This window comes from Abramis brama, assembly GCF_963993115.1.
Source record: "Abramis brama genome assembly, chromosome: 10".
Classification (NCBI taxonomy): Eukaryota; Metazoa; Chordata; class Actinopteri; order Cypriniformes; family Leuciscidae; genus Abramis; species Abramis brama.
In genome coordinates this window covers 22,629,210-22,645,815 of record NC_139972.1, presented here as the reverse complement: position 1 = coordinate 22,645,815, position 16,606 = coordinate 22,629,210, and the positions used below count along the sequence as shown (strand labels likewise).

General features: G+C 40.1%; 1 protein-coding gene across 4 annotated transcripts in view; it reads right to left on the bottom strand.

Moving 5' to 3' along the window:
- Positions 1-2,442: 2,442 nt before the first annotated feature.
- nrip1a (nuclear receptor interacting protein 1a) overlaps positions 2,443-16,606 on the bottom strand; it is a 35,829-nt gene continuing 21,665 nt past the window's right edge. For 2 of the 4 annotated variants that reach the window (XM_084126581.1, XM_084126583.1), the window contains exon 2: positions 2,443-6,742. In XM_084126581.1, the coding sequence (XP_083982707.1) occupies positions 3,179-6,415 (3,237 nt within the window). In that variant the 5' untranslated portion in view covers positions 6,416-6,742 and the 3' untranslated portion in view covers positions 2,443-3,178. Of the gene's footprint in view, positions 6,767-13,693; positions 14,269-16,606 lie in introns of those variants that run through there. The other 2 variants (XM_084126584.1, XM_084126582.1) reach the window with 2 other exon arrangements.

The window sequence follows — 16,606 nt, the reverse complement described above, 5'->3', positions numbered from 1 at the left end:
TGGGCTGTAAATGAGCCAAGAAGTCATATTCCATGCGAGAAGTTCAGAGAGCCATAAATTGCAGGTATGATTTAGAATCACCAGCTTAAGAACAAGGGGCATTAGCTATCATCAGCCAAGCACAGCATACTTTTTATGTACTGTTCCACATCGGCAGATTCATGCCAACTGTGCAACTTTCTTTGATCCATCAAAAATGCACGCAAGCTCTTGTCCAATTACGAGGAAGAGGATCTGTAAAAGAAACTCAGCAGGAATGTGAAGAGTGTCCTCCACTTAATCAGTGGCGCCGCTTCTTTACTGACCCTCCCGACATCACTTTCCAGTTGTTCAGAGCTTTATCATCCCTTCCTTTACAGGCAAAATGATGCCATTTATTATGCTTTTTAACATTCAAAACCAAATCGGTTAGTATAACCTGAAACTCCAAAAGCATTTTTTTTTCTCACTCATGTAGAGCACAAACCTCTTTTTGCTTTAAGTTAATCCCATCAGCTCTCACTTCAGCCACCCCCTACTCCCTCACTTTGACACATAAAAGGAGGTATAGGCCTACATTATATGACCTAGTTTTGGAGGAAAACATAAAAGAAAGCTCATATTCAAAAACAGGCGTGTGTGCTTCTCCCAGCTTTGAGCATTAAAACCCCTCGTGCGCTGCTACCTGTCAACAAAATATGCATGCATTTTTGAGCTTTTAAAAACTTAAGTATTTAGATGTGAGAGAGCAGAAGGTGAGGGAATAGGATTTCTCTCCTCCGTTTCCTGAGAAAAAGCAACCCTGCAGGCCCGAGGCAGGTTGCTCTTTGTTGCAGAGTGTCCCTTTCTTCCAGAATACCTTTTTACAGTCCACTGATCTGTCTTGATGTTGGCCCCAGTGATGCACGAGGTCATCTCTGTCCTATCACTTCCACTCACATCTATGTATGTCACTGCAACCGGCAGGAATTAAGGTCATGACTCAGGGCCCAGCAGATAAAATTTAGGTCACAGCAAAGTTTAGTCAGCCAAAGACAAGGTTTTTATGTACAACAAACATACTCTTAAATTCCTCCTAACTTACTTTTTGCATGTAAGATCACTGTTTTTGTGCCAGGGGTCAAGCACAGGTCTAGAGACATAAATTATGACAATATAGTAAGAAAAAAAAGCTCTTAGCAAGACAAATGACAGTTTATTCTGATTGTGCATTTCAGAACTTTATTCAAAATCTGTGCAAGTAAACACCCAAATGAAATGTATTTTTAGAAATAATGATACACAATAATACTCAAATGTATTGCAGTTAGCCTGCATCAAAACAATATTTTAAAACCAATAGAAGTCTTTGAAGCATCAGTGTAATCCATCTTTGTACTGTACAGTACGGAACTTGATTGTTTACCTGTTTGTTTGGTTTTCTCCTTGTAAAAAATAAAATTGAGTAAAAACAAAATAAATATCTTCATATGCACATTTGTTTCAAAACTTCAAACATTTTGCCCAGCGGTCTATTTCTCATGACAAACATACAGATCACATTTTTTTTATGTATTGGGCTCCATGAAAAATATACAAATATATATATATATATATATATATATATATATATATATATATATATATATATATATATATATATATATATATATATATATATATATATATATATATATATATATATATATATATATGCTTAAGACTTTGAATTTCCCCATGTCCAGTAATACATAGGAACCTTCTCATGCATCTGCATGCAACAGGCAGCAGTGTACTCTTAAATATCTGACATAACACAAAATTTTGCAGAACAGATTATCATAGTTTAATCAGGAGACACATGCAAAAGAAGGACAAAAAATCATCCTCTAAAGTACATATTCACATGGCATTTACTTTGAAGTCTCTTTAAGAAATTTCAAAACTAAAATGCTTTTCATTCATACAAAATAGCTGTCTTTCATAAAGATTATGCTATGTACATAAATATAGTTTATAACGAGTCTTTAAATTGATGAAAAACAACATGTCAAATGTAAGACTGCAAAACATCACATGAGCAAACATTTTTGTGGGAATGGCCTTAATATCACAAACACTCCCTTTATTAGATCAACGTGTCTATTAACATGACAGACAGCTGAGATTGGGCTGATTTGTCTCAAGTCGATGCAACAATCTCTTGCATAATAGAACAACATTTTATGACATGCTAATACCAAGACCTGTTCATAAAATACACAAATACAAAACATATGAGGGAAAAAAAGCAGTCATTTGTAGTAACTCTTGTGATTTTCATTCATCATCTTCTAGAGTATTGTAAAAACCCAATGCTGTCTTGACAGGTAAATGCTGAGAATGCAGAATAAAGAATATAGCACATCACAACATTGTTTTCAATGGGAGAAAGAGATAAATTAAAGAGGAGATTGATAAAGTATACACACTTCACATACCATATAGATATCAAGACACCATGTTTTAATACTGATGGATTCATATTCCATATTATCCAAACATGAAGATATACAGCTTTAAAACTGCTGTTAGTTTATCCAAACAATACAGAACCAATTAGAGATGCCTATCTTTTTTTAAAAGGCCGATTTCATTTACTTCAATGTATAAATACGGTGACAAGCCTTTAAAGCCTTCCAGGCATAGACACAAGTAACAATACATAGTTATTTCTTCGTTTCAGCATGGTAAATTGAAGAATATTCACTAACAACTGCTGAGGCACAATCTGTTTATACAGATTGTCATGTGCATTGTTGCATCATAACTCACTGCCTGAGGCCAAAAGTCTAACCATGTGTGGAAAACAGAGTGGGAACTGATACTGTTACGAATACATGAGGGCAAATCTGTCACACACCTTTCATAGAAAACGTATTTCCTTTGCTGCTTAGAATGTAAGAAAGAAATCCGCCGGAAAGCAGTGCTTATAAATATTCAAATGAACTTTGGTTTCATGGTCCTTTTGTGAACTAAATGACATGTAATTCAAGTGAAAAATGTGTGATGCCTCAATAGAAACAAAAGTAGCAATCGGGTAAGTTGAGAGAATAAACACATTTCTAGTTCAAGCACAGATACTGGTTCACAAACTCAAAACTAGTACTTTTTTCAATGACCCGTTTAGCCGTGGTGAATCACAACTAAGTGTTCCAAGGTAATTCTGTGAATTTTTGTTTCAAAGTTCAAAGGCCTCAGTATTACCTGACGACTCGTTTTTGACCTTTGTCTGCATTTGTCTCGAGCCTGCCTCCAGTCCCTCCCCCTCTTTAACCAGTTGTGCATTGCTCCTTTGGAGCATATAATACAAAATAGGGTTAGTCTTGGTAAACCGAGGTGAGTCTAGCCCATACTTTTGTGTTTGATCATCTCCATTAACCATCCTTGCAGGGCCGTTCAAATCCTTTATGATACTGTAATCGATTTTTGACCTTGCAGGCTCCTGCTGTGTAATATGGGGAGATTCTTGCCTATGAACGTTTGCTTTTTTAGAAGATGCATTGCTGGGGCTCAGGCTCTGGTGAAAGTTTTGAAGCTCACCTTCATTACATGGTTGCTTGATTGTATTCCCATTCAGCACCGCGTGTGATGGTGAACTGAATGTACCCCTGGGCTGAGACAATTCCTTCAAGCAGTTGTCTGAAAGAAGCAGCTGCTTTAGAACATTGAAACTTCGGTTTTCATTAGACTCATTTGGTGGAAATTTAGCTGGTGGACTGTCTGCCTCTGGGGGGCTAGATGGGTCTCTGGCCTCTCTTGTCTCTCTGGTCTCTAGATGTCCAGCAGCAAAACAACCACTGTCGTCTTCTTTTATGATACCAGAATGCTCCAAATCCCTGGCATGATGACTCGAGGAGTTATGATATTCTAGTTCTACCGAAAATTTCCGCTTCTTTGGGATCGTTGGTCCCTGGGTTTCAAATGATTCTTCTTTGACACAACCCCTGTTTAGGTCCTCTAACTTGTTTGGCTGAAGGGCTTTGTTGGGTCGTTTCTTTAGGAGATGACAGAGAAGACCATCTCTGGTGGAAGCCTCTGGGGACAGTGGTTCTTGCTTGATGTTTTCGTGAGAATGATAACTGGTGCTTTTTCTAGGCTCCAACCCTGAATTCTGGCATTGCTTTGATATTTTGTTATAGTCATACGTATGACCCTCATCAACTGGCTCAGTTTTTATTGTAATATCCAAAGGAGAACCATTTGCTTGGCCTATTGCCTGATGTGTTCGTTTTTCCAAAGAATTGGTCTTGCCATGTTCTCGTTTTCGTTTACTGCCTACCTTTTCATTCTGAGGAGCATTGCCCAGAAGAAGCTGAAGAACTGTACGTCTTTCAAGCAGATTCTCAATTTCTGAGACATGCTGTGCTGCTTCGGGCGCAGTTGAGGTTTTTGCCTTGGCCTCTTCCCACAGTGGGTTATTACTCTGAATTGGCGCAGTGAGTCTTTCAAGTAAAGTTGGAGGATGGTTAACTTTCAGCTCTTGGGTCATGAGTTTGATAGGGGGTAAAGTTGCCTTCGCTGGAGGAGAAATGTCAGGGATTTGTTTTCCACACTGAGCTAAATTCTGTAACAGTTTACTAGCACTAAAGGCAGGTTCTTTTACTCTTACATCACTTGTGGATTGTTTTGCTTTACAAAGATCCAAGGGGACAGACTGAGAATGGGGAGACCCATAAAGTGTATATGGAGATGCACTGCTGTTGGAGTCTCGGCTTTGGGTGTACGTTGGCAAAAGTTTGGGACTTCTACAACTCAATCCACAGTGGCCACTAAGTTCACTTGTGTCTTTACACCTAGCTGTACTGAAAACACTCTGGCTACTTGTAGATGCACTAGTGACCTTAGGGATTACATCATGCTGCAAATCTGGATTATCCAGACCTTTGTTTGCTCTCTCGTTATTTTTGTGATCCAAGAGCAACTGTAATAGAGTGACCTTGTGATGAGGTTTCATCTCTGGACATGCATCCACTTTGACAGGTGGACTCTCAGGCTTCCACCTATTTAATGAAGACTCTGGGATTCTGTCCAGTACAGGTGAGGACGAAGTAGATACTGGTGTTTGTAAATTTGTTCTGCTCTTTAAAGAAAGGTCAATAGGAGAGCAACTAGAGTAAGTGCTCTCAGCATCACTGCTGTCTTTTGTGAGACTGCTGTCAGGGTTTGAGTGCTCGCTGTCTGAAAAAAGCGGAGAGGCCACAGTGCCAAGGGTACAGAGGTCATCTTTCAAGTGACCCTGTCCATTAATTCGTTGTGAGGTGTTGTGACTGTTGAGAAGCTGAAGTAGGAGACTGCTGCAATTCTGTGACGGTCTGCCTTGTTTCTCAAAAGGTCGACGCTCTCTAAAGCGATATCCTGTCCGCATGGAACCTTCTGTCCTTCTTTGCCCTGAAGTTAGGCTTGGACTTTGTCTGCTGGAGTTTGTTGACAACAGTTGTGAAGAAGGTATTCCGTTCTTGGTGTGTAAGAGGCTTAGTCCATGAGTCTGGCTGGAAGTTGTAGTTTGTTTATCTTGTGTCTGCTGTGTGGCCATGGCTGATAGTCTTTCACTAGCTGATCGTCCAGAGAGTTGGGTTTTAAGGGCATGTTCTCGAGAGTACTGTTGCAGGTGGGCCTCACTGGAGAGCAAAAGAGCCAATTGACTACATGCCACACTTGGTTTGGGTGATGGAACGGGGCTGGATCTGATATTTACCAGGTTTGCCACAGCTTTTAGGCGCTCGGTACAAGATAGAGACTCGGGAGATGGGGAAGGAGTACTGTTCCGCATTGCCTTAGGGGATTCTGAAAAGCTTTCCTGGCTAGACCGTCGACGTTGATAAGGCACAATGTTGCTGTGATTCTGCATTTTGCTCTTGCTCACTAACCCTTTGAGGTGGCTCAAGGCAGGTCTGTGGCAAGGCACATCTGCACTGTCCTCTTGTGCAGGCTTGCTTATCTGGCAGGGGGCGTCCGGTGGCCTCAAGCCCTGGATAATCTGCTGTGGCAGGGTTACGTTTTGAAGTCGAGAACTGAAAGACTGCAGCAAACTAGCTAGAAGTGTACTCTCTCCTTTATCCTGGGAGGAGCCATTCTGGCCACTGTGGTGGTCTTCACTTTGCCCATTCAGTGAAACGGAGGGTGCTGTTCTCCGTGGAGTCTCACTCTCTGTCCAAGCCTCTGAGTTGAGTAGACGAGCCTTTCTGAGGTGCTGCGAGGCTCCACAGTGGGAATTTGTTCGGTTCTGCTCCTGTCGAGTGCCATTAGGCTGTGCATGCTCTGTCCCGCCGTCCTTATTCTTCTGCTCTTGGCTTCCACTCTGTGTTGCTGCCGCACCCTGTCCTCCTGCTACCTGATGCATGAGTAAACCTTCCAGATATGTTAATACAGCAGAATCCTGGTGTGTTTCAGGGCCAGGCTCTTCCCCATGAGTCATGTTCAATACTATAGTCCTTTGTATGGTTGGCCACTACAATAGAGGGGAAAATCGTTCTGTTATGTTCTACCAAGAGACCTTACCGTTTTTAGCTTCCAAACCTTGTTTTTAGGTAAAAGTAAGGCCTAATGTAGATTCACAAGCCATTCCCCCATACAGGAGGCAAGACTATTGTTTATAATCATGTTTGCCATTGTTAAGAAAAGTACAGGATTGTAATGCAGTCAATCTTGCGGGATTCCATGGCACTGGTTCTGTACTTCAAAGCTCCAGGGTTGTGAATAAAATCACTGCCACATCTGTCCACAAGGTCAGTTGGTGACGGTCCTGAACAAAAGAGAGAAACATGAACTATTAATATTATAAGCTAAATTTTGCATACCACACATTACTGTATTCAACAAAGCAAATTCATCTAATCTTTAAGAAGCAGAATCATATTTAACATGTCATATGTTGATAAGTTTTAGAGGCAAAAGACACTGTAAATGTGATTAAACAGAAAGTTATTTCAGATTAAACGTGAAAATGATCAAACAAGCAAGGCCAAAAAATCTAAATGCAAGTGTTTTGACAGCCATTTCACATGCAAAAAGTCATAACCAAAGATGGACCTTTTCATATAATAAAAGATTCACTCAAGACTCATTCTCTCCTATGACAGCAATTACAATCTGTTTCTTGCCTGAGTTTCTTTTTTTCCTTCTCCAGACTCTAAAGCAGTAGGAATTAGCTTGCCGAATCTCATTAAAACTGAATACACAGGACTTAAAAGAATACTTGATCTGACAGATATTAGGTAAAAAATAACAAAGCAGAGTATCCTGAAGAGGATTAAATGTTTTGACAGAATTCTTGCCAAGATAGACCCACAGAAATGCCAGTTGAGAACTCAATTCTGTGCAAGACAACCACAGACAGCTAACAGGTACTTTGGAACTGTGTTTCCATATCATCTATAATGACTGGCAGGTTAAAAAATTAAACCGAGATAAAAGCAAAAATGACACAGAAAGTGACAAAAATTGCTGTTATTATTAAAAAAAACACTTCTCTCTTAAGGCTATATCTCTTATTGCTGATTTGCAGCAAACATTTACTACATGTTGCTGGCTGCTTTGACAGACATAGGTTAAATCGCTTAAAGGTTTTAAGAAATTGCTAAAGTTCCTTGCGATCATCATCAGACACCTGTGTAATGCATCTCTCTCTCTCTCTCTCTCTCACCCTCTATGCAGTCAGTGTCAGTGCCCGGAGAAGGAACACCCACATAATCCAGCCTAGTTCTTCACTTCCATGTTACCACAGTTGCTCTCACTACATCTCAAAATATACCACCCCTGGATCACACAGTGCCATTGGCTCTGTAGAATGATACATTTATTGTGTATATGCGCAAGCCTGCTAAACACTATACTCACCACACAACTCACTGAAGTACAGTGAAAGTCACACACAAGCCTCTTGGTGCACCAGTACCACAATTATGTCTACACATAAGAAATTGAAAACATAATTTGAGATTGAACTGTAAGCACTTAATCATGGAATACACACAAGGCTGACTTTGTCAGTGCTCTATGATCAGAGTGAAGGTCAATGGCTACGGTTGATTTGTTCTGCTAATAATTGGCACCTCTGGTTGTTCTACTTTGGCTGACAGGAAGTGGAGAGTACGGGATGACCTTATCAAGCTATCGGTCAAAGAGATGTCAGAGTGACAGGCCCGAGAAACTCCTGTGCCACCAAACTAATTACCTCTAATTTGGAATAAAGCTACTGATAGAGACAAATTAGGCTATCCTTAAAAATATTTTGGTTTGCAGTAACAGCAAAAAAAAATTAAAATTTTGGTCATGGTGATTACGTAGGTATGAATTTAAACACATTTGCATATCGTGACATCACTGACTGGGTCTTCAACTAGACTAGAAGGGATGGGAAAAGATCTGGGCAGTTTTTCCAGAACTTCGTGCCAAGTTAAAGCGTTGTCGAGATGTTTTAATGCATTTTTTAGATGTATTATGGTGCCCGAACCCGTATGACTTTAAACGGTGACCGCGAACATTTTATTTACTGCAGCCGCAGCCATCATTACCAAGCGCGTACCATTGACACGGACACTGAATGAAACGAAGCAAACGTACAGGCCATAGTGTGACATGCGTAAACCAATGGTGTTTAGTGATCGACCGATATATCGGGCCGATATTTGCGTTTTTTACGCCTGCTGCGTTCGCCGATAGTTTTTTCCCGGCATTATTTACAGACAGGCGTCCACAGGCAGCTCTGTATTGCTGGAGACGCTGCACTGCCCCTCCCCCACTAGCAGAGTGCTGGAATCTGCTCTTCAAGACAATGATAAGTTTTAAACTTCCAAAGCATCTTTTAACTGTTTGACTTAGCTGAAATATTGCCATACACTTTGAAAGTGGAAACACGTAGCTCTATATGTACTTGCAACTATAGCTAAGCAAGTTTGTGGGTCCAAATGGAAAACGCGAATGCCTCTTTAAAACTGCTTGCCAGCCATTGTATTTAGGGAGCTGCAAATAGCTAAGTTGTAGGCTATTCGTATGGCATAACACTGGTCATAGGATTAAGTAATGCCGACGTTGTTCCGTGGTATTTGTGGGAGTTTTATTCAGCGACCACCTGGCAGAGGTTTGGACGCGTGTGGTGTGTGTGTCTCTCCAATGTTTCCCACACATAGACTAATTCGTGGCAGTGCGCCACAGAATCAACACCGGCCGCCACATAATGCGTTTTTTGCGGTCGCCAAAGCAAATTTTTATCCCGCCAAAGCCTTATTTGATCGCTGAGTGATGTAGATGACTGACAACTGCGCTTGTGACAGGTCACATGTTGCTGAAAGATCGAGCAGAGAGAGCGCACCCCTCCTCTGGCCGCGCGTGCGCACACTCTCACCGTCTTCAAACTGTCTTGCTCTCCCTCCCTCGCGCATATTAATCAAAATCAATTGAGAATTGACATGATGGTAAAAGGTCGGAAGAGCGAAGTTTCATGTGGCGGATTGGGACATTTTTTTCCTGAATTACTGCTGGACGTGAATTGTTATTGTGCTAAAAAAAACGTTTCCTTATCTTCTCTGAAAAGCGTTCCGCACATTCAGCTGACACAAACCACACTTTCAATAAACCCAAAAACCTATCCAGTGATGAAATGTTTTCTGTGTTGACACAAATCTTGTGCGATGTCCTAAACTGCCAGGATAATCACACAAACACGTACACGTCCGCTAATGAAACCTTTGATTCACGCACTAGTGACTCCTTGAACCGATTCTATTTAATGTATGGCAACACATTATAACTGATCTATCCAACACTGTACTCACCAGACGTCTGAATCGGTGTATAACAAATCGGTAACACTTTATAATAAAGTTCAATTTATTAAACTCTAGTTAACTTCATTAGTTAACATTAACTATTAATAAACTGCACTTCTACAGCATTTGTTAATCTTTGATAAAGTTAATTTCACCATTTATAGTAGCCTTATTGAAATCAAAATTGTATTTGTTAACATTAGTTAGCCTAATGCACTGTGAATAACATGAACAAATGAACAGCTGAATGAACAGCTGTATTTTTATTAACAAAGATTAATAAATAATACAGTAACAAATCTACCTTTTGCTCATTTTTAATTAATAATTAATAATTATTTTCAGTATTTTCAGCACTGAACTCTTTTTTTACTTGTTCTACCTCACCTGTTTTTACTATTTGTTAAATATAGTTTTTTTTAAGTTCAATAAATGATCCTTTTTTAAATTGAGACTTGTAACATTTGTTATCATCATGATCATTGTGTCATTTTTATGATGTAAATTGAGGGAGAAAAAGCAGTATCGGCTCCAAATATCGGCTCAAGAAAATCGGCAGCCCGTATCGGTCATTGGCTAAGGCTTATGAAAAAAAAATCGGTATCGGCATCGGCACTAAAAAATCCATATCGGTCGATCCCTAAACATAATCATAGATGACGCCACGGGTTTTTATTTAAAAGAAAGAACGTAGCCTACGTTTGTATGTAGGCCTAGGCAATTTATATTCACAATACTTACTAAAATATAATTAATATTATTTTATTGCATTTGTATTAGATGTTTGAAGAGTAAAAAAAAAAATAATAATCGGTCGGTCGGTCGGTCTAAATGCAAGTTTACAACCAGCAAGATTTTTTTTTTAAACAGATTCGGTAACAACTTTCAAATCAAAGCTTTGCAAAGATTAGAACCAGCCATTTTATGACAGCTGTGAACTTCAGAATAACTGTGTAAGAAGCGATTGTAGTAGCCTCTCTGTTAAAACCTAGTTATATATGAGTCCGTTCACTCAGTTCTATTCAGGGTTTTTTTCATCACAATATTATCACCATCAGTGCAGGGAGAAGACGCTCCTGAATGAGTAACCTGAGTTATAAAAATCCCTTTAAAATGAGTGGCCTGATATAAATGGAGAGGATCTGATATCTGGACTGGATCCCTCATTCCTCAATTGCAAGTTTGGAAGATTAATTGACCCCCAAAAAAATACCAGATCATAAATTACATCCACAGTCCAGAAACTGTAATCCATTTAGGCTATTTAAAATGCATGATGAGGCAAAAAGAGCAAAACCTGCTGCATGCCCTGTTTGAAGTCAAGGTCATTTACTCCGCCGGGGCTGTTTGAGTTGATGCAACAGCTGGCATCCATACAAAGCATTAGGTCCTAATAAAAAGCGACAAAGCTGCCCTTGCGATGTGCGTTCGTACCTGGCGTCTAGCTGATGTGTTCTCGAAATAAAAAGGAATCTCAGACATAGTTGTGCCACTGCAACTGCTAAGTTGTTGTTATCCTCTGGTTGCACACGTAGGCACAAAAGCCTGTGGAACTACAACAACACATTCCTAAGATAGCGTTGGGTGACTCAGTCAATCAGGGCCATGCATCATTCAAACTAGGTCACTGTGACCTACTTACAAACAAGCATTATGGGCATCATGCATTGACATTTCCCAGCTGGGGCACACCCCTTTAGTTAGGGCTTTGCCAAGTGCAATCTCTGACTCCTAGTAAAGCATGGTCTGACCTACATTATGACGACCCTATGATGAGCTACCCTTTCACATGGACAAGCACGGGGCAATATCAGCATGTTTTAGCCAAGCAGAAGGAACCCTTTCCCAAGTAGACGGCAGAAATATATACAGGGGCCCCTGCGTGTACCGTCAAAAGACTCCAGACATAATTCCAGAGTCCTGACACAAGTAATAGTCTTGACCTTAGACTTGTAGATTTATGATGGCAGCATAATGTTAACAGGAACACTTAGAGAAGACTAAGCTGGTTCATCTTCGACTACAGAATAACATGTATCTTTGTCGGTTCTCTTTCAGCCCAAAAACAAATGGCACACTGAAGTGATACCGAGTGCGCTAAAGCTTGTCAAGGAAAAATGTAATTACTGCCCACAACCAGGAAATGAGAACAAAATATTTGTACTCTTAAATTGCTGCGGTAAATGGCCCAGTTTCCGGGGTTGGAAATTACTCGAGGAACGTGAGCATGGGAATCAGTCTGTCTGTGAAAAAAAAAAAAAAAAAAAAAAACATAATAAAAATACCAAAAATCACTTTGAGTACTTTACTGGAAGTTTTTGGCTGTGTGAACTTGTACCCAACCTCCAGAAAGCTGTAACCTTTTTTAGGCTTCACACAGAGGAAAAAACTAATTTGCATTCGGAGACATTGTGAGAAAAAGTCAGATAGAAACTAATAGCTACACAGCGAGAGCCCATGGCCCTTTAAAAGTCACCCTTCGCCTTAACTCAAGAGATCATGTTTATCAGGATCATAGTTTATGCCAGTCATTATGTAAACAGCTCTGACCATGTATAGCAATCGACTGCCAGTACTGCAACGTGCAACTGTACTTGCAAAACCAAACACAAGAAGTTCATATGACAAAATAAACAAAAGTCACATGGTGCGGACTAAAGTGCAATATATCAGTGGTCTGAAAGTCCAAATCGAGAGGGAACCAAAGAACCCTTTTATTAATAAAATAAAAATACACTGCACAGTTGCCTTAAGGGTCAGATGAAGGGACAGCATGTGCGTCATGAACCTCATGTCATCTGTTCCGAGTCTTTAGAGATAACTAAGCAATGTTCTCATCCAAAACAGACAGCTTCCACTTTTTCCAGGATGTGATCTCATTACAAGTTACTGGCAGTACAGGTTATATTTCAGGCACAATGGGCCTAATCCAGTTTTCAAACTCAAACAGTTCTCAAACTTTTTGTCTCTAAGGCCCCCCATTGTCCACAACAATCGATGGCCCCAACTTTTTCCAGTTATTTGTGATTTACTGGATAATAATTTTAAAAATATATTTCCATCGTCCCAAAGTCCATGGGTTTCTTTAATTGCTTTTTGGTTAAATGCCTGAAATAAGGTTTTTGGTTTACAAGCTAAATATATTTTCATGTTTATTCTAAAATGTAAAATACATCAGTAATATCCCCCTCATTATTATTTTTTTTCAGCTTTTTCATGTCTTGAAAAAGGCTATAGTGGCTTAATTTGAAAATATATTTGCGTTCCTGTAAACTATTCAACTCAAACTTTACAACTTGTAGACTTTAAATAAATATTAAAAGAGCTGTCATAGGCTTAGTGGTGGTGATGATGCTGAAGTCATGCGACCACAGAGTTAGTTCGTTTATAGCCTAACTTCAGCTTTTTACTTCCAGTGATGGCATCAAGGCTTCAAAATGTATACAATTCAAAACTTGATGAACAAAATGTGCAAAAATCCTAAACTTTTGTTGTTCACAGAGCTTATTTTCTGCAATAATCCAAAAGCCAGTGGGGAAAAAAATCTTGTTGTTTTGTCGAGGGAACCAGGGTGATGCAAACTTTTGGGTTGGCCTACAAAATTATGTCATTTCAGCAGCACTCTATGAAGATACTGATATGGCTAGTAGAGACTTCATGATGTTAAACATATTTGACTGATTTCTTTGTGCAACTATTTAAATGAGGAGGGGGTACTACATGCAAGTTAATTTTCAACAACCTAAAACCATGGAAACATTTGAAACTTTTCACACAAATTAATATATAACAGCAGCAAAATAAGAAAATATGAAGTATTAAGACTCATCCACAACTTCAGAAAGCTCAAATTCATAAGGGTCCCCCAGCAATGAGGAAGAGATATTTCTGCCATGCACACACTCGTATACAATATACGATCTTACCTTCTTACGCAGCAGTGACACCAAGAACAGGTACAGTGTAGTAATCAATTTGCTCTGCAGGCTGTAAGGCTTTGTCTGAATACTAATACACCTCAACAACATCCTGCCCCTCTTTGCTCTCTCCTTCTGTCTCTCCCTTCTTCTTTCTTTGGGGTTGACACCCTTCAGTGCCCTAGCCCTGACCAGTGAAGGAGGGTGGCAGCGGCTTGTCCTCTAGGCAGATAACCAAGGCCACTAATCAAGTGTGCGAGCACCCGGGTGGGGGATTAGACGCTCGCTCTGAACAACTCAACACTGAAAGCAGCTAAGTGCGTGCACAACAAGGTCGCCATTAAACCTGTAGTAACCCCGTGGCTGGTCTCTCTCACTCTTTTTCTCGCCCACACACTCTTATGTGTGCCGCAACCACGCCGTTGGTGCTCAGTCACACAAAACAGGCTGACACACACAAGCGTAGCCTCTCTTTATACACCCTCACGTACTCTCGCGTACACACAGAGCCACACGCCCACAGACGGCCCACTCTTTGCCGAATAGGGATAATTCATCATATTTTACAACTGACGGCTTTCTACCTCAGCTGAGTGATATTGCATCCTGGCAGCGTGACAGGAACAAGGCACCGCCAGCCCTTCTGACAGCCTGCATTTTGTGTCTTAGAAGATGCTGCGCTCTGTCGCCGCACACTTGCTTTTATAGTGCAACAGTGAGTGTGTGCGTGTGGGTGAAGTGGAGGAGAGACCGGTCATGGCTTCTTGACTACAGTCGACTAAGAAAGCTAAGCCAAGCTGAAATGCTTCAGCAGACAAGACCTTTATGGCTTGAACTTGCTTTGCAGTGGTTAGTGATAGAATTTCCTCTTTTTCCCCTTTTTTATTAACAGAGGAAAATCTAACCAATGGCTTTCCAATGTGTGCAGCAAATGATCTGGAGAGAAAAGGGCTCATTTGGATCATTAGTCTGCAGCACATATGCTGTGAAATTCTCAAGGTGCTGGCATTAAAAAAATACAGTCATTAGCCTAGTGTCTTAAAATACCAGCTGTTTTTTGCCATTTATGCACACACAACTATTTTTACTTTGGCAAACAAACATTATATTTTAAGAGTTTCGTTTTGTTTAGGCATAGTGCAAAGAAGAAAAAAAACTGGCCAACCATGTAAAAAAACTGTTTTAAGAAAAAAATGAAGCCTGTTGCAATAGCAACATGCAGCAGGTATTGATAATTAAATATACAATAAAAATAAGATTTAAAAAAAAATATGCTGATGACCGACAGATTATGGCTGATAACCAAGTATTCAGTTTGAACTTGAAAAAATATGCATAAAAATAAGCCGGCTTTAAATATCCTAATCAGATTGATAATAATAATAGAATAAAAAATGCTAATATTCGAGGGTATGGTCACTGATACAAATAAAGCTGAAATAAGAGAAATTATAATAAATTATAGAAAATCTGCCTTGGCAAAGTTCTAAAGTACTAAAATCGCTAAAACTGAAATAAAAATAAAGCTAAATAAAATGCAAACAAACTTAATAAAACGTAAATTAAAATTGAAAAATAAAAGCTAGTTCAAAATAATAAATACTATAATATTATAATATAGGCCTATATATTTTTTCTAAATGACAGATCCAAAAAATTGCCACGCTTTACTTTAAATGGTAAATAACTAACCAACATGCATATGAAACACACACAGAGAAAAATATATTTAACGCTGTTGTGCCTTAAATCTTATCTAATATATCTTTCTGCTGTATATAATTATATACCCCACCCAGGAGACCATTCTGAGCATAATGAGCATGATTACGAGCCTAGAAGAAGAAAAAAAAAACAGATGTAAATGAGAGTGAGAGAATGAAAAATAGCACTGCCTCTCCGTCTGAGAGCTGGGGATTAACACAAAATCTACCGTGCATGCACGTATCCGTGCAAGTGTGTTTGAGGATGCAGTGCCACCAGTCTACCCTTGACACATTGACATCAAGCTACTGTCATGTGACACTCTGTCATTGGCCACCTGGCAGATCCTCCACCTTCTCACGACCTCATCCTCCTGTGACCTGAGGCTCTGGGCACGGGCACGGCCCGTCAGGCCCCTCCCTCTGCTCCCCCTGCTGCGGGAAGGTCGAACAGGTCATCGTGTCCTCATCTGTAATCCGCTGCCATTCGTCAGCAGTGGAGGCCGGAGGAGGCAGCCTCGCTACGAGGGGAGAATGCCCAATTAGGCAGCTGTCACACAAAGCAGAGGCTGCAGAAAGAGAGTGAGAGAGGAGAGGGGGAGGCCGGGGGAAAAAAATCATCCCCTCCTGTTTGTGGAGAGGACAAGCAGCTGCGGGTGCCAATTACAGTGATATGTTAACCATTTCCACCCTAGAGCACAGGGAGAAGGGAACGGGGCTCTCTAACCCTTACTTTGTCTCCCGGTGGAATTCCTCTCGTGGGGTCTGTTTACAACCGCCGTCACATTCGGCTGAGGAACTTGACTCGAATCGTAGCACCTCCACTGTTAACAGTACTTCGCTGGAAAAGCATCCCTATATAACTTTCGCATTTGTTTCCCTCTCCGTTAATGAAACAGGAATGCATTTTGCAATAGTTCAAAGAGGTACTGCTACACATCTAGACAATGAAAACAAGGCTGTCAATGGAAGCGTCATGCCCATTCAAGCAGATTTTATTTCGAGTGGATATTCGATGCAACCACCCAACCTCAACCTCACTCAAAAATGGTTTCCCATGTTTTTCCATATAGCGAAAATAAATGGTGATCAAGTTCACACGTCATTTTAAAAATGCCATGTCAAATTAAATGTCACAATAGACATTGTAATAATTATAATTAAATAAAAAAATAATAAAAAAATCCCCAGAATCTTTCACCACCTCATTTTCATTTTA